This window comes from Bubalus bubalis, chromosome 9 (assembly GCF_019923935.1).
Source record: "Bubalus bubalis isolate 160015118507 breed Murrah chromosome 9, NDDB_SH_1, whole genome shotgun sequence".
NCBI classification, from domain to species: domain Eukaryota; kingdom Metazoa; phylum Chordata; class Mammalia; order Artiodactyla; family Bovidae; genus Bubalus; species Bubalus bubalis.
The window spans coordinates 84743970-84764653 of NC_059165.1; the positions used below are offsets into that span (position 1 = coordinate 84743970).

The following is a 20684-nucleotide window of genomic DNA, read 5'->3' on the forward strand; positions in this document are numbered from 1 at the left end:
CTGGCGAGTCCCCCTTTTCTCTTGTACTTGGTAAGGGGATCTCAGCCACTCACCGAAAAATCTTTCTTAGCTTGCTTACTTTGAGTCTTCTCTTTCCTTGTCCTTTTAACTGATTTACCTTAGAGACCCAACTACCTGGCAAGTTATAGGCACAATGCCTGTGTATAATCAGAGTTTGCCAGGGTCTCACCAGCATGTAGAAACCTATTAAATCTTATAATGCACTCACCTAAAGTAAGACATTGCTGTACTTTTTGGTAAAGGAAGATGACCTTGTGATTGCATCTGTAGGTGTCTATAATCCTTACATAATAGTGGCAGATGATAGAATGGCTTATTTTGAAGACAGATTTCATACACTTGCATACTCACACTTCCACTTGAATCTCACATACTTGGTCTTCTGGCCTATAATCATTAAAAACAAACAAAAACCTGTCGGTTATCCAAACCAATCTTATTACCATACTAGACATAGTCCCCCCTAGCCTTCTAGGTGCTAAGTTCCGAGAGTTCTGCCCTCCCTCTCATACATGTTTTATCATCACCATCAGTATACAGACATGCAAGAACAAGTGAACAGTTCATCAGCATACAAACACTGCTCCCACCTTAAAAAGAAAAACCAAAGAAAACCTTAGTTTTTTTCCCCTGTTTCCCCATCACCTCCTACCTTAGCTTTTTGCTTCATTTTGTAGCAAAACTTCCAGTTACCAACACTTTTATCTCTAGTTCTTTTCTTCATATTGTCTTAACAGTCCCCTCAGTCAGGGTGTCACCTTCCACCACTCCACTGAGGATGTGCTCTCAAGGTCACCAGTGTAGTTCCATCTTCTTTGCTCTAGCATGGGCTTTAAGACTCCTCTGTAATGTCTTTTGTGCTCACGGATGCCACACTTGGTTTCCTCCTTGCCTCTCTAGTTCCTTTCTGCTTTCTTTGTCGGCGCCTCCTTTTCTCTCCAGCCTCTTGATGATCTCTGTCCCCTCATCTGTGTTCCCTGTCCTGGTGATCTCATCCAGTCCCATGGCTTTGAATAGCCGCTGTATGCTGACAGATTTGAGTTTATGTCTCCAGCATAGACCTCTCATGTAAACTAGGTTTATATAAAAGTTGCCTTTTTGACACCATCACTTGAATGTCTCAATACGTCTAGTCCTCAACTACTTTTCTTTCCTTCTGATCTGTTTCCCCAAGATTTCTCCGTCTCAGTTGATGACATCTGTGTCCTTCCATTTTCTCAGATGAGAAACCTGGAGTCATCCTTGACTTCTCTCCTTACCCATGTCCAGCTCATCAAGAAATCTTGTTCACTATACGTTCAAAATACATCCAGCATCTGACTGCTTGTCAGTGTCTTCATTGCCCCCACCCTGGGTGAAGCCATCACAAGGTCTTGCTGAAATCTTGCATTCACCTTCTAACAGGTCGTCAGTTTCTACCCTTGTAGCCCTGTAGGTTATCTTCAACAGAGGAGCCAGGATAATTCTTTCAGCACACTAGGTCAACCCATGTCACTCTCTTTTCAGAACTTTATGTTTCCCATAGTGTAAAAATCCAAATTTCTTACCATGGCTTCCACAGCACCATATGACCTGGCTGAACTGGCCTACTTTTTTTTTTCCTGATTGAAGTATAGTTGATTTTCAGTGTTCCTGGTGTATAGCAAAATAATTCAGTTATATCCTATATATATGTGTGTGTATTCTTTTTTAGATTCTTTTCCAGTATAGGTTATTAGAAAATATTGAGTATAGTTCCCTGTGCTATACAGTAGGTTCTTATTGTTTATTTTTTTTTGTATATATAGTAGTGTATATCTGCTAATCCCAAAATGAAAGTGAAAGTGAAGTCACTCAGTTGTATCTAACTCTTTGTGACCCCATGGACTGTAGCCTACCAGGCTTCTCAGTCCATGGGATTTTCCAGGCAAGAGTACTGGAGTGGGCTGCCATTTCTTTCTCCAAGGGATCTTCCCAATCCAGGGATCGAACCTGGGTCTCCTGCATTGCATACAGACACTTCACCATCTGAGCCACCAGGGAAGCCTAATCCCAAACTCCTAATTTATTCCGCATCCCCTTTCTTCTTTGGTAACCATAAGTTTGTTTTCTATATCTGTGAATCTGTTTCTGTTTTGTAAATAAGTTCATTTGTACTTTTTTTTTTAATTTCACATAAGCAATATCATGTTTGTCTTTCTCTGATTTACTTCACTTAGTGTCATAATCTTTTAGGTCCATCATTTTGCTGCAAATGGCAGTGCCACATCTTATTTATCCATTCATCTATTGATGAACATTGGGGTGTATGTATCTTTTCAAGATAGAGTCTTTGTCTTTTCCAGATATATGCCCAGGAGTGGGGTTGCTGAATCATATAGTAATGCTGTTTGTAGTTGTTTAGGAAACCTCCATACTATTCTCCACAGTGGCAACACCAGTGGCCTTCTGTTGTTCCTCTGGCTTCGTCTCCTCTAGTCTTACGCCTTGCTCACTCCATGCCAACTGTATTGGCCTCCTTACAGGTCTTCATCCTTGTCTAACAGGCTGCTCTCTTGCAGCCTTTCCACTAGCTCTCTGTGAGACACTTTTCTCACCTACTTGGTTGACTCCCTCACCTCCTTCGAGTCCTCAAGTCTTCCCTGTGCAGCGAGGCCTGTCCTGACTGCCTAGTTTAGGACTGCAGGCTGCACCCACTGATCCTGCACTCCTGATCCCTCTAACCCTCTTTTTTCCCTCCTATAGCATTCAGCATTTTCTGATCTACTATATAATTTATATTATTTTTATTTTTAATGCTTTTTTTTCCCACTAGAATTTAAGTTCTACAGGAACATAGATCTTTGTTTTATTTACAGATATGAACTCTTAGAATAGTGCCTTGTTTTTTTTTTTTTTTTTTTTTTTTTTTAAATGAATATCTAGCAGCCTTATTGAGGTAATTTGGTATCAAGCCACAAACAGTACAATTGAAAGTGCTAGGGTAAACTTTTAAAAGTAATTTTCTCAACTAAACAGTCTAATGCAAAAGATGTTTTCACTCTGGGAGCTGTTTCAAAGTTTGGGGTAAACAAACCTTACCAGAACAGATATTTCCCTTAAGAGAGCTCTGGCTGCCCGTCTGCTGCCATGCTGTGATAGTGCCTTTGCCATCAGACAGCGCACTGTCTTCACACTTGTCTCTGTGAGCTTCTGGTGAGACACAAAGACTGTGCAAGGTCGAGGCAGACCCAGAGAGTTTTTAGGAACTCAGCTTCTCCTTCCTCAGTTTCCACATGCATTCTTTCCTAAAATGTTCTGACTGAATACATACTTGTAATGGAATCTCCTTTCTCATCTCCTCTTTATAAGCTCTGCCCTCTCCCAGTAGAAAATAAAGACATATCTCGTGTCCCCAGATTACCTCAGAACATGAAATCCTCCCGAGTGTCATCCAAAGGGACAACTCCAAATAACGTTTTGGATGTTATGGACGCAAATGACACAGTGACTCAGTAAAATCTTCTGGCAAGTCATGTGGTTTCTGATTGTTCTGGAAAAAAACAGAAAAAGGACCAGATAAAGTTGTCAGCTGATAAGTTGTTAATACTTTCTAATGATAGATCACTACATGATTTTTGGAATATAACTCAGAATTTCATGGTTTTTAAGGCTTGAGTCTTCAGTATTTTGTTGTGCTAAATATCATTACATCAAAGATATTTCAGATAACTAGATACTGAACTTGAAAGGCTGATGGAGATTTTTTTCTGTAAAAACCTTATTTTATGAACATAGTTTAGTTTATGTTGTGATTTTGCTATTATTTGACAGATTTGTTTTAGTATTGGTTTTTGCCCTTCAAATTTAGACATGGTTTCCTTTTCCACAGTCTTTAATACAAGCTTCAAATTCATTGAAACTGATAAAATATCAAACTAATTTGTAATTTTATCAGTTGTTTATTTTGGGTACACTAGAGGGAGCTAATGAGAAGAAAATAAAGCAGAGTATTAAAATTTCAAACCAGATTTTTTTCTATCCATCTGCTTTTATTTGAAGTGAATGGTTTTTTGAACTAAACCTAAGTTTTCCTTTATGCATATGAAATTGTTTCAGTTCAGTTCAGTTGCTCAGTCGTGTCTGACTCTTTGCGACTCCATGGACTGCAGCATGCCAGGCCTGCCTGTCCATCACCAACTCCCAGAGCCTGCTCAAACTCATGTGCATTGAGTAGATGATGCCATCCAACCATCTCATCCTCTGTCATCCCCTTCTCCTCCTGCCTTCAATCCTTGCCATCATCAGGGTCTTTTCAAATGAGTCAGTTTGCATCAGGTGGCCAAAATATTGGCATTTCAGCTTCAGCATCAGTCCTTCCAATGAATATTCAGGACTGATTTCCTTTAGGATGGTCCAATTAGATCTCCTTGCAGTCCAAGGGACTCTCAAGAGTCTTCTCCAACACCACAGTTCAAAAGCATCAATTCTTTGGCACTCAGCTTTTTATAGTCCAACTCTCACATCCATAGATGACTATTGGATAAACCATAGCTTTGACTAGGCAGACCTTTGTTGGCAAAGTAATGTCTCTGCTTTTTAATATGTTGTCTAGGTTGGTCATAACTTTTCTTCCAAGGAGCAAGCGTCTTTAAATTTCATGGCTGGAGTCACCATCTGCAGTGATTTTGGAGCCCAAAAAATAAAGTCTGACACTATTTCCATTGTTTCCCCATCTATTTGCCATAAAGTGATGGGACCAGGTGCCATGATTTTAGTTTTCTGAATGCTGAGTTTTTAGCCAACTTTTTCACTCTCCTCTTTCACTTTCATCAAGAGGCTCTTTAGTTCTTCTTTGCTTTCTGCCATAAGGGTGGTGTCATCTGCATATCTGAGGTTATTGATATTTCTCCTGGCAATCTTGATTCCAGCTTGTGCTTCATCCAGTCTAGCATTTCTCACGATGTACTCTGCATATAAGTTAAATAAGCAGGGTGACAATACACAGCCTGCCAGTTCTAACTGTTGTTTCCTGACCTGCGTACAGATTTCTCAGGAGGCAGATCAGGTGGTCTGGTATTCCCATCTCTTGAAGAAATTTTCCACAGTTTATTGTGATCCACACAGTCAAAGGCTGTGGCATAGTCAGTAAAGCAAAAGTAGATGTTGTTCTGGAACTCGCTTGATTTTTTGATGTAAGGAAATTAATCAGCCATAATTAAAGTTAGGAAGCTCCCGAGACTTCTCTAATGCTAAGTATTACTTTTACTGAAAAACCAGGTATATTGACCACTGTCTTATAGGTTATATTCAACAGACATGTTGTTACTATCCATTAGAAATTAGGAAGAAGTGTGGAATCCAAGTTGCTTAGTTTAAGCTCTCAGAGCACAGTGTAACCTCTAGAGGCCTTTCTGCATCTTATTTCAGTTCTGAGATAATTACTTCAAATTAACCAAGCCTTTAAACTACCTAGTTTTTTATTCTCCTTCACTGCTAAGTTCCCTGGTAGCTCAGACAGTAAAGCATCTGCCTACAATGTGGGAGACCAGGTTCGATCCCTGGGTCAGGAAGATCATCTGGAGAAGGAGATGGCAACCCACTCTAGTACTCTTGCCTGGAAAATCCCATGGATGGAGGAGCCTAGTAGGCTACAGTCCATGGGCCTCCAAAGAGTCGGTCATGAGTGAGTGACTTCACTTTCACTGCTGAAAAATAAAGTTAAAATTCCCTTTTCAAAACATGGGACTAATATTGAAGTGTCTCTACTTGTGACTCTAAAAGATGTGCATTTAAGTAAATGCTGTGGTCAGAGGAGGAGAGAGGCTGATTTACCCGCTCTGCATATTCTGGATTCCATGAATAAAAACAAGAAGTAAACTTGTCTTCCCAACTCACCATCCTATCTTTCATAGGTGCTAATTCATTTCAGGTAAATATTTTGTGAACCTTATGCAGTATAAGCCGTGTGCTATAGGGTAGTTAAAAATGAACTGACTGAGTTTCTGTTTCCTGGGAGCATGAAATCTAGGACTATTTTTTTATGGTACATAGTTGAGATACCATCTTTAAAAAGTTGCGAATGAATCTCTATAAACAGCCCACTAATCCCCGTATAGTTTTTACTGAATTAACATTTACTTAAACATTTTTATAATAAAAATTAGCCATAACTACCTTTTGGGAGGAGTGAATTAGGCAGATGTACTTTATCCCATACAAAGAAATAAGTTCATCTTAGCTGTTGTATTTTCTCCCAAATTCAGTAGTGATCTCCACATTCAATTTGGTGATGCCTAACGTTAGGGCTATAGGCCTTTAGAAGCCCTTGATGTTTCTCTTGTTCACTTTTTCATGTTGTAAGTTCTTACTGAGTACCTGTTAAGTTACATGTTGTGCTAGGTAGCCGAGATACAAGAGTAAGCAGGAATACAGCTTGATTCCGTTGTAGTTTAAATCACATCTTCTTTCATGTTTAGCAACTAATGACAAGTTGGTTTACATGTTCTCACTTTTTTTTTATTTGTTTCTGAAATAAATTCTATTGTTTCTAAAAGTGCCCTGGCTTTCTTAATTTTTGTTTTTGAAGAATTGACCTCATAATCTCATTCACTGCTTAGTGCTGCTGTTCATGATAAAAATAGGTGTATTATCCATGACTAGTTTTACTCAGAAGTGTTTTATGTAGCTTTTTGAACTCATTCTCATAACATCATTCATGAGTACTTGTATGAAGTGATTCAAATGAAAGTAGTAAATGGCAGCCTTGTCCTTGCTAATCCAGCTTTTAATTTCCTACTATAGATATATATTTCATTCATGATTTTTGAGTTATCTGTATAGTATTCTCAGCCCCTCAGTTTTATTTCATAAATGGCAATTATTTTCTTGAATAAGCTTTGGTGTAATGAATACACTGCAGTTAAAAAAACTGTCATTTTGGTGCATAATTTAAAAGTGAAGTCGCTCATCCGTGTCCGACTCTTTGCAACCCCATGGACTGTAGCCAACCACGCTCCTCCATCCACGGCCATATATATAAAAGGACTCAGAAGAGAAAAAAACATATTTACTATTGATAAGATTGCTTACCTAGAAAAATTTGAGAGAATCAACCAAAGAACTACTAGGATTGAAACATTTAAGATGGCCTCTTGTCAGATAAACGTTAAAAAGCACATAGTTTTCTTATATTAGTAATAACCAATTAGACCATGGAATATAAAATTATTCATTCCACGACGGCAACCAAAATAATAATGCGTATAGGAATAACTTGGAGGATGTGTTGCAGACTATCAGTACTAAGGGGAATATGAGTGAGCCTCTTCACTATTTACTTGCTGCTGTTCTGTATGTTTTCATGTTTATAATGAGTATATATGTATTTGGGTATAAATGTGTACACACATTACTTATATAATCATCAATTAGCATATTTAATACTGATTAACTTGAAATAGTTTCTAATATACACTGTTTCTATTCAGGGTGCCCAGGAACGGATAGATAGCTTGCGTCGAACTGGAGTGATTCATGAAAAACAGACTGCTGTGTCAGTAGAAAACTTCATTGCAGAATTGCTTCCTGACAAGTAAGAGGCTTTTTTTTTTTTTTTTTAAAAGCATAGTTATAATTGTTTTTTTTTTTTCTTAAAAAGAGAACTTTCATGACAAGATCTTTTCATCTTTTCTGTTAGCAACTTTCAAGTATGCAAAATTCATTATTAATCCCACGTTGTACATTACATCTTCATGACTTATTTTATAACTGGAAGTTTGTATCTTTTGATCCCCTTTATCCATTTTACCCTGTCTCCCACTCTTGCCTCTGCATCCACCAATCTGTCCTTTGTATCTGTGAATTTACTTCCCCACCTCCACAGGTAAGGGAGAGCATATGGTATTTATCTTTCTCTGACTTACTTTAATTCCATCCATATTATTGCAAATGGCAGGGTTTTCCTTCCTTTTTATGGAATAAGATACTATTTTATATCCACATGCATATAAATATATATACCACACCACATGTATATATGTGTGTGTGTGTGTGTGTGTGTGTGTGTGTTTGAATGTGTATATATAAATCACATTTTGTTTTTTCATGGACACACACTGAGGTTGCTGCCATGCCTCGGTGGTTGGAAATAATGCTGCCATGCTTTGGTCTTAGTAGATTGTGTGTATTTTTAGGAATTTATGCATTTCTTCTAGGTTGTCCAGTTTTTTGGTGTATAAAGGGTTCAGTGAGTGGCTTATTATATTTCTCTTAGGAGCAAAAATAGAATTGCTCACATTGAATGTCTAGTAAAAAATGTATCTTACTTTAGAACCAGACAGAAAATATGTTATGGTCTAGCTATATCATCTCATTAGTTATGTGACCTGTGTAGCCTAGCTCACATTTCTACTCTTGTTTTCTCCTTTTTAATTATAAAATTTACATTGTGTTGCCTGAATTCTAAGACTGTGTTCATTATCAATTAAATAAGATACAATGGTGCAGCTGACTTCCCTAACAAACACAATCATCTTGCATAGCTGTTCAGAGTAATGGGAAGTCTGGCAAGATGGCCTGGAGGCAGTCACCAGGTTTGAGTTCTGTTGAGCACTACCTCTCTTCTATGTAGGTTGGGAAAAAACCTCTAACAACATTATTTGTCATTGTTTTTGAGGGCATTAAACTTTTAATAGATAGATTTTTTGATCAGAGAATATTTTTTAATTTTCAGAATTGCCTTATATTAAAATACTATAAGGCAATTTAAGTTATATTAAAATAACTTCCCAACTTTTTCCTGTTTACCATGTTATTTTGTTGCTTTTGGGTTTCCCTTATGGCTCAGCTGGCAAAGAATCAGCCTGCAATGCGGGAGACCTAGGTTGTATCCCTGGGTTGGGAAGATCCCCTGGAGAAGGGAAGGGCTACCCACTCCAGTACTCTGGCCTGGAGAATTCATGGACTGTGCAGTCCATGGGGTCGCAAAGAGTTGGACATGACTGAGCGACTTTGACGCATTTAATTTTTGTTTTAGTATTGAGTAACACTGTGCCTAGTACTTTGTAGCTATAGTGTACAAAAATGTACTCCAACTTTGAGGGTCTATTATAGACCAGGTGGGAGAGAAAATATATACACAGATAAACAGTTTAAAATGACTCTGTAAGTTTGTAAATCTTTACTTATAGGAAATGTTACATACATTTTCACTGGAAATAATTTGATGTGGAATAGTGTCAGATAAGAGTCATGAATGGTACTTGAACTGAAGTTTGAAGAGTAGTTAAAATTTGGATAAGTGAAAAAGAATAGGTAGGACATTCTATGTGGACGAAGAGTGTGAAGATGATTAAGATACATTTAGGTGTCAGTGATTGTATCAGCTTGGCTGAACATTGTTGGATAGAAAGTCAGGAGTAGTTTGGGGACAGATTAAAGAGCTTTGAATATTCGGTTGGGAAGTTTGAACTTTCGTATAAGCAACAAGCAACAGTCCACTGATGATGATTATTTCATTTTTTCCCCCTTGATTATCCTTTTAATACTGATGTAAGGGTTACCTTAGAGATTCCATCATGCCTTTTCCATGTATTACATTATAGTACAAATTATGACTGTTGATAATATGATTTACCCCCTACATCTTGTGCAGTATTGTAAGTTATCTGAATTGTGCATATATTTTAAACTCAAGATATTGTTAGTATTCTGTGCTTTCTGTTCACTTCCATTTATTCTTTGAAGACCTTCCTTCATTTTTGGTTTTAAGTCTGGGATCATTGTCACTCTGCCTAAAAACATTCTTTGTACTGCATTAGACTTTAGCCACGAGTTCTCTCAGCTTTTGTCCGAAAATGCCTTTGTGTACCTTTGTTTCCGTAGGCTGTTTTCTCTGGAAAAGATTGGCAGATTCTTCTTATGTAATACTTTAAAGATGCAATTGCACTGTTCTCTGGCTTCCATCATTTCTGCTGCATCAGCTATCCAGCTTGTTGTTTCTGTGAAGAGAATGTGATGTTTTGCTGCTTTTATGATTTTGTTTGTCACTATGTTTTTGCAGTTTTACTATGGTACGTATAGGTGTGCTGTGTTACTTATGTATTAAACTTCTCTGGATTCACCAAGCTTGATTCTTTCTTTCACTAGATTTATGTCTTTTGTCCGTTTTGGAACGTTCTTAGCCACTTTACCTTCAGAATTGCCTTCTGGCCCATTTTCTCTGTCCAGGACTCCAGTGACACATTGTTCACCTTCTGGCTGTACCCTACATTTCTCAGGTGGTCAGTCCCCACTTCCCTCTACTTGCTCCCTCTAGTTTTCCGCTCTATTCTTTAGTTTGAGTATCCTCTATTTACCTGTCTGCTGCTGTGTAGCCCATACACTGTTTTTTGTTTTTTTTTTTAATAGATTCAATTTATCTCTTGAATATCTATATCTTTTCTTCTAGTGTGACTACCTCTGTTTTCTTTAGTATGAGTCATTAAAGATCCTTGTCTACTGAATCCAGTGTATGGGCCTCATTTAGCCTCCTTTTGGTGTAACGATAAGGCGCTGTCTTTGTCGATGCCTCACCTCACGGTCTTTTAAAGCAGGTGTTGTTTATAAGAAACTCGAGAGTCTTCAGGTAACCCTGAGAAGGTGCACTGTTTGCTGCAGGGAACAGTAGTGAGGGGTGTGAAAGGGGTGGTTTGGTGCACTGCAGTCACGACTGACCCGAGTCCAGACTGGGTAGTGCTCAGCATCCGCTGAAGGTCTTAAAGGGTACCTTTATAAAGTTGTCTCTGTCGAGAACGTTACTCCATTTTATCTTCCTTGCTCCTACAGCTCTCAGATACCTTGGGTTATAATTTATAATCTCATCCGGCTTTTCATTGGTCCGCCATCAACTGCACCATCATACCTAGACATGGTACTTTTTTCCTGCCAAACAATGCTTTTTTGAGCAGAAGAGTAGCAAGTAAGTAGTATTAGGAAGTCTGTTGATGGTTTCCAGTGTGGTCAAGAATGAGAGAGGATGGAAAGGTTGTGATATTAAGATACAGAAGGGGGATAGAGGAAGAACATGAGAGCAAACCCACAACACAAAACACTTGATAGTCTGCTTTGGCTACTAACCTTTGTGATGTTCCCATAGGAAATAAATGCACGGAAGATAGAGAAATGCATGCTTATAACTTAGGCAAGAAAAGACCAATGTTGTGTGGCCCCTAACAGAGCAGAGCCAGTAAAGACCTAGCTATCTGTGATGACCTTTGCATCAGTTCATGCTCCATGAGGAAAATTAGCATCTTGTGTACCAAAATGGAAAAATACCTATGTAAGCATGAACTGTCCTTATTCTGAAATTAACCTATCAAGTTTAAAAGTATTGGGTTATGTGTAAAATGGATTAAAATGTCCTTTTGGGAAGTAATCGGTGATGGTGGGTAGTCTTTCTTCGGTAAAATACAAACTGGCATACCTGTATCAGCTCCTCAGGTTCTATTTCGATTTTTTCCTGCTACATAAAATCCAAAGTCTTGGAACTACCATTCTTCTTAAGTCCAGGTGACTTCCTTATAGGATTTGGCCAAGTCTGCCTTATTTCACCAGCCACAAGGAGAGGGTGAGGAGGAGAGAGTTCCTTGGTGACTGTCCTTGAGCATGAGCAGTGGCGACCGCTCCTCTTCCTCCTCTGGATGGAGAGTGGAGGTTGGGTAGAAGGACAGGAGGGCGGAGGCAGAAGGCAGAGTTACTCGGCCAGCAGCACCCGTGAGAGGTACTGAAGAGGTCTCCGTGATCCTGACAGTGATGGCACTTTAGATTTGAGCTGGAGGAGAATGGGATGCTCAGGCTGAGGGGCATGAGAGCAGTGTGGACGCGGGGAGTTCTAGTGTGTGCTCACAGGCATTGTGCGAAGACTGTTGTACCTTCAGGGGCGCTGCTTTCCAGGAAGTCCGTGCCGTGCCTGGGAGCTGAGTCACTGCAGTCCTCTGCTGTCTGCACGATACACAATTGTGTAAAATAAAATACTGAGTCATATCCCAAGTAAAATACTGAGTCATATCCCAAATAAAATACTTAAATAATGATTCATATAAGATAACGTATTTAAGGCTCTCAATTTGAAGCAAAGTTTTGGAATATGAATACTGTAGACATAATGAACTGCCATTTACCACTCAAGCAAAGTTGTTATTCTGTTTACTGTTTTGTTGTTTCTTTGAATATGTTAAAAAGTTTCCTAATCTGTATTATATTTCATAGCACTTTAATCTGCATATTTTTAAATTTTCTTGCTCTGTATTTTCTCATTTAAAACCATGATTTCCTGCTTCTGGTTAATTAAAATGCTGATGATGTACTGATAACCTCACCTAAGTCAGTTTTAAAATTTATCAATTCTTAATGTGTATCTTAAAATGGAAGAAATTTTTCTTGATTCATGAAGCTGTCCTCAAAGTCTGATTCATTGTGAACAATTCAGAAATTGTGATTAGAAACATTTATCAGGAATGAGGAGAGGATTTTTTATTTCCTGAATGAGCTTATTTTTAGGTCAGCTAGAAACTTTGCAACTTGGCTATATACTAATCATAGAGTTGGTAGTATAAAATTTCCCATATGTTAGCAAATGATGTTTTTAATTATGATAAGCTATTTGCATTTTCAGATGAATAAATATATCTGTTGCATATTTGAATACCTCTAATTGCCATTCTTCTCCCCAAAACTTAGCAAGAAAAGGAATTTTCCATGATGCGTGGTTTTCAATTATTTTTGTTGTTCTTCCCCATTTTTCCCCCTCTTGAAATTAAGCCAACAGGGCAGTTATATATGTTGTTTTTATGATTTATCTTTTAATCAGTCTGCTAGTGTTTTGTCCGAAGGACAGTACTTTATCAATTCATAGAACTTACTTAGCACATACACAACTTGAAACTCATACATTCTGTTGCAGATGGTTTGACATTGGCTGCCTGATAGTTGAAGACCCTGTGCATGGCATTCATCTGGAAGCATTTACACAAGCCACACCAGTACCCTTGGAGTTCGTACAACAGGTTAGTTTTATCCTTTTTCATTATGCTCCAGAAAGGCTTCAAATATTGTTCTCAAAATAAGATTTTTATTGAAAATATGGTATATTCTTGATTTTTCTTCCCTCTTTTTCCTTTTAATCTTTTCTCTTTTTCAATTTTCTGTCCCTTCCACGTTGTTTCAGTACCTCCCTACTTTTATTTTCCAGCAGTCTTTAGTTGCCCTTTTCTTCATTGTTTTGCTTGCTTGTTTTTATGATTGGGTGGCTCAGATGGTAAAGCGTCTGCCCGTCTGCCCACAGTGCGGAGACCCGGGTTCGATTCCTGTGTTGGGAAGATCCCCTGGAGAAGGGGATCCAGGCACTCTTGCCTGGAAAATCCCATGGACGGAGGAGCCTGATAGGCTACAGTCCATGGGGTCGCAAAGAGTCGGCAACGACTGAGCGACTTCACTTTCACTTTCATTACCTTTGGATTGGAAAAAAATTTACCTATTCTGATTTTATGTTAACCTTTCATATATTGTCTCATTTATCTCACATTTTCATTTTTCCTGGTTATTCTAGTTCCTTTTTCTTTGTCCTCATCTTCCTCTTTAATTTGTTCATCGTTAGAAACATGTGGAAACATATATAGAAGCAAGTTTACAAACCTTGGATGAAAGGCAAATGTCTTTTCACTTTGCTGAAAAATGTTTACTTATCCACATAGTTTCCAGAAGAATGTAAGCATTAATCTATAATGAGTTTCATTCCTTCTACATTTTTGTTACTTTTAATCCTTTCTTGAACAAAATGGAATATAAGAGTTTATTTACATTGGACTCTTTATACTCATAAATATCATTTCAAAACTCTCAAAAGTTATTTGGGACCTTAGGTTTTTGAGAATTCTCTTGGGATTCTCCCCCAAGAGAAAGTATGTATGATGTATGCACTCACATATAAATTTGGCTTATGTGTTTATGAAGCCCCTTAAAGCAACCTGTGACCTTCTTAGGGGCTTACATTTTAGATGGAGAATAAGAATTGATGCTTAAAGTTTTGTTTCCACAATACCATACCACTGATTTCATAATTTTTACCACAATTTCTTTTCAGAAGTTGAAGAAAGCATTTTTATATACACAGTAATGTTAAATTCACTCCAATATGAGGGTGGTTAAAAGATTGTAAACAAATGCTATGCCTACTGCTATACTACTAATTTAGAAAAATTACATACTGTTGTTAATTTTCTAGGAAAATATTCTTGAATTAACAATGGCAGTTTATAACCATTAGGTTGAACCATACAAAATTGTTTTTTGAAGTTAAAAAAACAGCCACATTTTGGCAGTTTGATGTGATTTAACTTAACTATCTTAGTAAAGCCTTTTAATGCAAGAATTTCACCTAGCTCCCCCAAAATTGAGTTCTAAGATTAGCCTAGCAGGCTACGGTTTATGGCATCGCACAGAGTCAGACACGACTGAAGCAACTTAGCACACACGCACGCACGCACAGTGGTGTTATAAGTGAGGTATAAAAGATATTCAAAGAATAGATGACTGATGCGTCTAATGCATAGAGGTAGAAGTTTTCCATTTTATTCTGTGAGTCTGGCTTGTAACCTAACCAAAAACAGTAATACAGTATCACGTAAGAACTAATTGGTAAAATTAATAAAATTTAGAAATAGAACAGTAAAAAGGGTTCTGAAACCAGTTCCTCTGTGTGTTTGAGGAGGTGAGGTAGTTCTTCCCACACCTCCGATCTGTTATCCAATACCTGCTGGATATCCTATAATTCAACCCTTTCTGACACTTTCTACCTATAAAGAGTGGTGGATCCCACAGATGAAGGGGTCAGTGTAAGTCCAGATTGCTACATAAACTTCTGATTGAGGAAGGAAGGATATCAGATTCTCATAAGTGGTATCATATGATCTCACTTATATGTTAAAAAAAAAAAAAGAAAGATACAAATGAACTTATTTAGAAAACAGAAATAGACTCACATAAACTTATGGTTGCCAAAGGGGAAGGAGTTGGGGGGAGGGATAGATGAGTTTGGGGTGAATAGCTGTACACGACTATGTATAAAATAGATAACAATATAGACTGTATAGTACAGGAAACTACTCAGTGTCTTGTAGTAACCTATAGTGAAAACGAATCTGGAAAATAACAGATATATACCTACATACGTATAATTGGACTACTTCACTGTATACCTGAAACTAATACAGCATTGCACATCAACAACGCCTCAATTAGAAAACAAGCAGGAGTGCTTTCAGAAGTAAGGTATGGCTTCACCCTTTCAGGCATGTGGTATAATGGAGCAACAGATAGTATCATCTTTTGCTCTGAGTCTTTTTTTTTTTCCCCTTTTTTCCTTCATTCATACTCAAATTTTTCTACCTTTCAAAGTGACTTAGGTTCAGCCCCTGTGCCAGTCTAGATTACAGACAGCAGTACTTAGTCTGGCAAGTGCCTCCCCCCTATCCACTTCTCAAACAAGATAAGGGTACAAGGGTGCAGAGTGGGTGGGCTGTCTTTACCACCAGGCCACATAGCGGCCATCACTGTGAGCCTGTTTTGCTCCATGGAGTGAAGGTTCATCACAGGCCCTTAGGAATTGTAACAAAGATTAAGACACATATTTACAGTTTCTGGCTTAGAAATCATCTCTGTTTGTTTCTTGCACTTGCCACTTTGGTCATCTGACTGCTACCTCAGAGGGAGAAAAAGGTTGAGGTGATCTGAGAAGGAAAGAAAAAAAAGCTCTTATCCCAGTGTTCTCTGTCCTTGGTGAGAACTGCCTAATCACACTAGCACCCTCCGCCACCTCCTCCCTCCCAGAACAACGCTGGACTCTACCCTGTGCAGGCCAGCCTCTCACACCTTTCTCTTCCCATTTAGACAACCAGGGTTTCGGTTACCTGTTCAATTCTCTATCAGACTCTCTCTGAGGGGCTGCCTTTACCCACTGGACATTATAGGCTGTAAAAGTGTGTTCCTTACTCTGAAGAAATGGAGCTCAGCCATCCAAATTGGTGCACTGTCTTCTGTTCCAGTTCTCTTACAACACTCTGAGCACTTGCCTCTACCACTGGGTAAGAAAAGCCTGGCCCCGAGTCAGCAAAGTCACCCAGGCCTACCCGATAGCTTGCCAGATATGTTCAGGGCCGTCACAACTGGGAATCTGCCACACAGCCATCTGCAGTCTCTGTCTTTTTTTTGCTGGCAGACAGAACAGTTCTTATTGGCATTTTGTGCATCAGAGTGTACAAGAAGAGTGTGTCTAGGGTAAGCCAGTCTCACATTGCCGCACTAACCCCATATCCACTTAACTTCTTGGATGCAGGTGGCTGTCTCAGGAGAGCACAGGGGGATATCTGCCTGTGATTCCATTCACCTTCCAAGCCTGGAAAGGAGTTCTGATGGGCATCAACGTGCCCTACTTTAATGCATCCCTCTAATTCCCACAGGGCTGTGTGTCCCATATGGACATCCCTTTTATAGGCCAGGTTGCCACTACCCTCGAGTCAGTAAAAGTCAAAGATACAGGATGTTTATCACCATTCAGTTCTTTCATCAGTGCTGGGAAAACAGCATGCCTTTCAACCTTAATGAGCCAACTGATTTATTTTTAACTTCCTCAGTCAGAGTGGTGGACTTCCAAATAGTATGTTATCTATTCACTCTGGAACTGCTACCCATAATCCCAGTAGCTCTTGGTTGTTCACTTTAGAGCTGTTCATAGCGTGCTGTCTACCTGGGCAGTTGGTTCCAGCAGGTCCTCTGTTGATTCCAAAGTCTGTCCTAGAGGAAGAGCGACACTGGAACTGTGAGTGTTTCCTCCTAAGATTCCCCAGAGAGCATGATTCTTTATAAACCATTTCCATGTTATTACGGAACACTTCTAGGCACTGCCTTCCCTATTTGGGTGTTTCTCCATCATCCCAGATGTTATGGGTATTTCAGATTTCAAGATCATTTTATGTCCTTTAGTTACATGAGTAGCTTTAATTAATAATGTCCTAGACTAGCAGTAAACACCCTTTAAGTAGAAACTCTCTCGTTTGAAGTCCAAGACGTCTTTGCTGGGAGGCACTCAGATTTTTGCCATAAGCCTCAGTCTGCCCTTCACATAGGGCTATGGCACAGAGAATTTTGTCCCTACCAGCACTGCAGCTTCTGTTCAATGCTGCAGGCTCAGACAGTATCACTGGTTCCGAATAGCACGTTCAGTTAAAAATGCTGGAAGCGTGGCTTTCCATCCCTTCTGTTTTACAACCATAGCTAGAGAGGAACCATTCTCCAGTAAGAGAGAGTCTCCATCCTCAAAGTACAATCAGGTTAAAAAGAGAGAAAACACAGTCACTTATCAAAACCTGCTCAAACACCAGTTCTATAAACTTACACATATTGTGATTCCATCATCACTTACGTTCCTCACTGTACTGCCCACTGAGACTTCATCAACAGGTTTGGTTTTGTAATACTAGATAGGGGACATGTTCCCCAGCCAGACATGATATCCGTCCAGCTGTATAAAAGAGACACAACTTTGTTACACCTGCTTAAATATTCAACTTCATAATCCTGTCAACAATTACATTTTTATTTTCAGTCTAATTGTAGCACATTTCAGACCTTCACCAGTGGACTTTGGTAACACAGCTCAAGGGACTCCCGTGTCAAGTCCTGAAAACTACTGTTCTCCACTCTTGTACATACTGATTTCCTACTTAGTTATCCTGCACGATTTAGCTCATTATGAAAGTGAAAGTGTTAGTCACTCAATTGTGTCTGACTCTTTGCAACCCCAGTGACTATGGCCCACCAGGCTCCTCTGTCCATGAAATTCTCCAGGCACGAATACTGGAGTGGTGCCATTCCTGACCCAGGGATCATCGAACCCAGGTCTCCTGCATTGTAAGCAGATTCTTTACCATCTTTGCCACCAGGGATGTGCCACCATGACCTGAGTAACAGGTATATTGAGCAGGTGAATAGTTCACTCATCACAGAGCTGGTTGCACATGGCCTGCATAGGAGGTATACTGGCTGCTTCATTGGGTGTTCTGCTTGACTTTTATAATGGCATGATGGACAGACCCCTCCCAGGGTAAATAAACCTTACAGTGCTTTTATCTAGTTGACCCGACTGGCTTTTCCTTCAGAAGTAGTCTCCTATGTGTCTGGATCATACATAATTGTCTCTAATGGTTCCGCAACAAACTGTGGGTCCTGCATCAATGCAAACATGCTATTCTGTTCTGTAGCATTAAAAACCAGACTAGCTCCTAAATTAGTTATTTTCATGATCTATTTTAGCAAAGGTTAACTATTACTGAATCCACAAAATGAGCTGGCTCCTCCACACTGTACCCCTGGTTTCACAAGTTTCCTGATTTTGACCCGCCTCCATAGTGACTATCTTTTTAGTGACCAGAGGTCTTAGAGATCTTTCTGTTGTCCCTGTGCAACTTTTCCCTGGGGAGGAGATGACTTTTAGACAAGTGACCAAAGCTCAGACTAATCAAAATCTGAGCTTGGTCTGTTTTCCAAGGCCCAAACCAGCATTTTTTTCTTTTAGTTTAGCTGTTGTACATAATAGTAACCCAAGGATTGAATAGTTACCTTTTTTAAAAAATTAGTTCTCATTTCTTTATGTATTCAGTGAGCCAGCTCCCCAGGAGTTGGATGCATCTCTACACTCCATTATCAACTTTTTTACCTTGAATAATTGACTGCTGCACAGCTGCTGCTCCATACCACCCAGAAATCAGGTTCCTCATCCCCCGCTCTTGCATCCTTTCTTCTCAAACCACACAGTTCTGTGAGCCAGGATCATTCTTGAAAATATTACTTCTGATACCAGTTATATAGGTTTTAAATCCAGTTCTAATGTTTGGAAGGGTTTTTTCCCCCACACTACCAAGCCATTCTAGGACATAGCTATCTGTACTATAATTCAGTATTGACACTGTCTACCAAGAGATAGCGCCAGAAGCTGAGGGTTCTGTCTCACAAGACTGTCCCCGGTTCCCAGATGCCAATAGCAAGCCTCGGCTATCACCTGGAATTCTCACTGGCCTACTATATATAGACTGGGGGTTGCAGTTACCTCTCCTTAGGAAGTCCATTTACTCACTAAATCACCAATTTCTTAAAAAGAATATAACTCAGGAACAGCCAGATGGAAGAGATGGATAGGACAAGGTATGGGGTAAAGACATACAGTTCCTCTGCCATCTCTGAGCCCCATTCTTTTCAAATCTTCACATGTTCACCAACCTGGAATCAGCAAATCCTCTGCTTTTGAGTTTTTATGGAGGCTTTATTACACAGTATGACTGATTGAACGTCAAGCCTCTGTCCCCTCCCCAGAGGTTGGGTGGGATGCGGGTGGTGAACAGGAACAAAAATTCCAACTCTTGTCACAGGGTTGATTCCCTTGGCTACAAACTTCTGTCCTTAAGTTACCTGAGAGCTTTTCAAATATCCCTTCAACACAACAAAAGATAGCCTTTGTATGGCCCTTATTGCTTAGAAAGTCCAAGGCAGCTTGTTGTCAGAAACACAAGACCAAATATAAATTTCTTAAATTATAAGTCACAGAATCCCAAACATTATATTCTGACAAGGATTTGTTCCAAATTGGCCAATTGGTTCAAACACCAGTGAATCAATTTACAGAGGTGAATATATGAACAGATTAAGGGAGAAAAAGGATTTCATTAGTTGGAATTTGCTAGAAGTAACAACCATGCTTGGAAATCAAAAGAAAGCTGGAGTAGCAGTACTCCTATCAGACACAATAGACTATAAAATAAAAACTTTTACAAGAGACGAGGATCAGTCCAAGAAAAAGATGTAAGAGTTGTAAACATATATACACATAGCATAGGAGCACCTCAATATATAATGTAAATGTTAACAGCCATAGAAAGAGAAATTGAAAAAAATAATAATAGTGGGGATTTTTAACAACCTACCTACACTACTGGTCAGATTATCCAGACAGAAAATTAATAGACACATGCCTTAATTGACCCATTAGACCAGATAAACTTAATTGATATTTATAGGACATTCCATCTGAAGGTAGCAGAATATACTTTCCTCTCAAAGTGCAAACGGGACATTTCTCCAGCATAGATCACATCTTGGGTCACAAATCAAGCATCTGTAAATTTAAGGAAATTGGAACCATAGCCAGCATCTTTTCCAATCACAACAGTATGAGGTTAGAAATTAGTTACAGGGGGAAAAAACTATAAAAAAGCACAAACACAGGAGGCTTAACAGTGTTACTAAATAACCAGTGTATCACTGAGGAAATCAAAAAGTACTAGAGAAATGACAGCAAAACCACCACAATCCAAAGCCTGTGGGATTCAGCAAAAACAGTTCTAAGAAGCTTATAGCAATACAGTCTTACCTCAAGAAATAAGAAAAACCTCAAATAAATAACCTAACCTTACACCTAAAGGGACTAGATAAAGAAGGAGAAACAAAACACAAAGTTAGCAGACAAAAGAAATCATAAAGATCAGAGCAGAAATAAATGAAATAGAGACAAAGCAATAGGAAAGATCAATGAAACTAAAAGCCAGTTCTTTGAAAAGATAAACAAAATTGACAAAGCTTTAGCCATCAAGAAAAAGGACTTAAATCCATAAAATTAT

General features: G+C 38.9%; 1 protein-coding gene and 1 long non-coding RNA gene across 10 annotated transcripts in view; one reads left to right on the forward strand and one right to left on the reverse strand.

Moving 5' to 3' along the window:
- PRRC1 (proline rich coiled-coil 1) overlaps positions 1 to 20684 on the forward strand; it is a 119959-nt gene that overhangs the window by 93215 nt on the left and 6060 nt on the right. For 2 of the 5 annotated variants that reach the window (XM_045166613.1, XM_045166612.1), the window contains exons 7-8: positions 7470 to 7573; positions 12923 to 13025. In XM_045166613.1, the coding sequence (XP_045022548.1) occupies positions 7470 to 7573; positions 12923 to 13025 (207 nt within the window). The other 3 variants (XM_045166615.1, XM_045166614.1, XM_045166616.1) reach the window with 3 other exon arrangements.
- Positions 1 to 20684, reverse strand: part of LOC112586947 — a 506468-nt gene that overhangs the window by 1411 nt on the left and 484373 nt on the right. For 2 of the 5 annotated variants that reach the window (XR_006641422.1, XR_006553468.2), the window contains exons 8-9: positions 11892 to 11961; positions 11667 to 11791 (exon numbers count right to left, since the gene is read on the reverse strand). This is a non-coding gene — a long non-coding RNA (uncharacterized LOC112586947). Of the gene's footprint in view, positions 1 to 229; positions 409 to 3403; positions 3533 to 11666; positions 11792 to 11830; positions 11962 to 16691; positions 16810 to 20684 lie in introns of those variants that run through there. The other 3 variants (XR_006553469.2, XR_006553467.2, XR_006553471.2) reach the window with 3 other exon arrangements.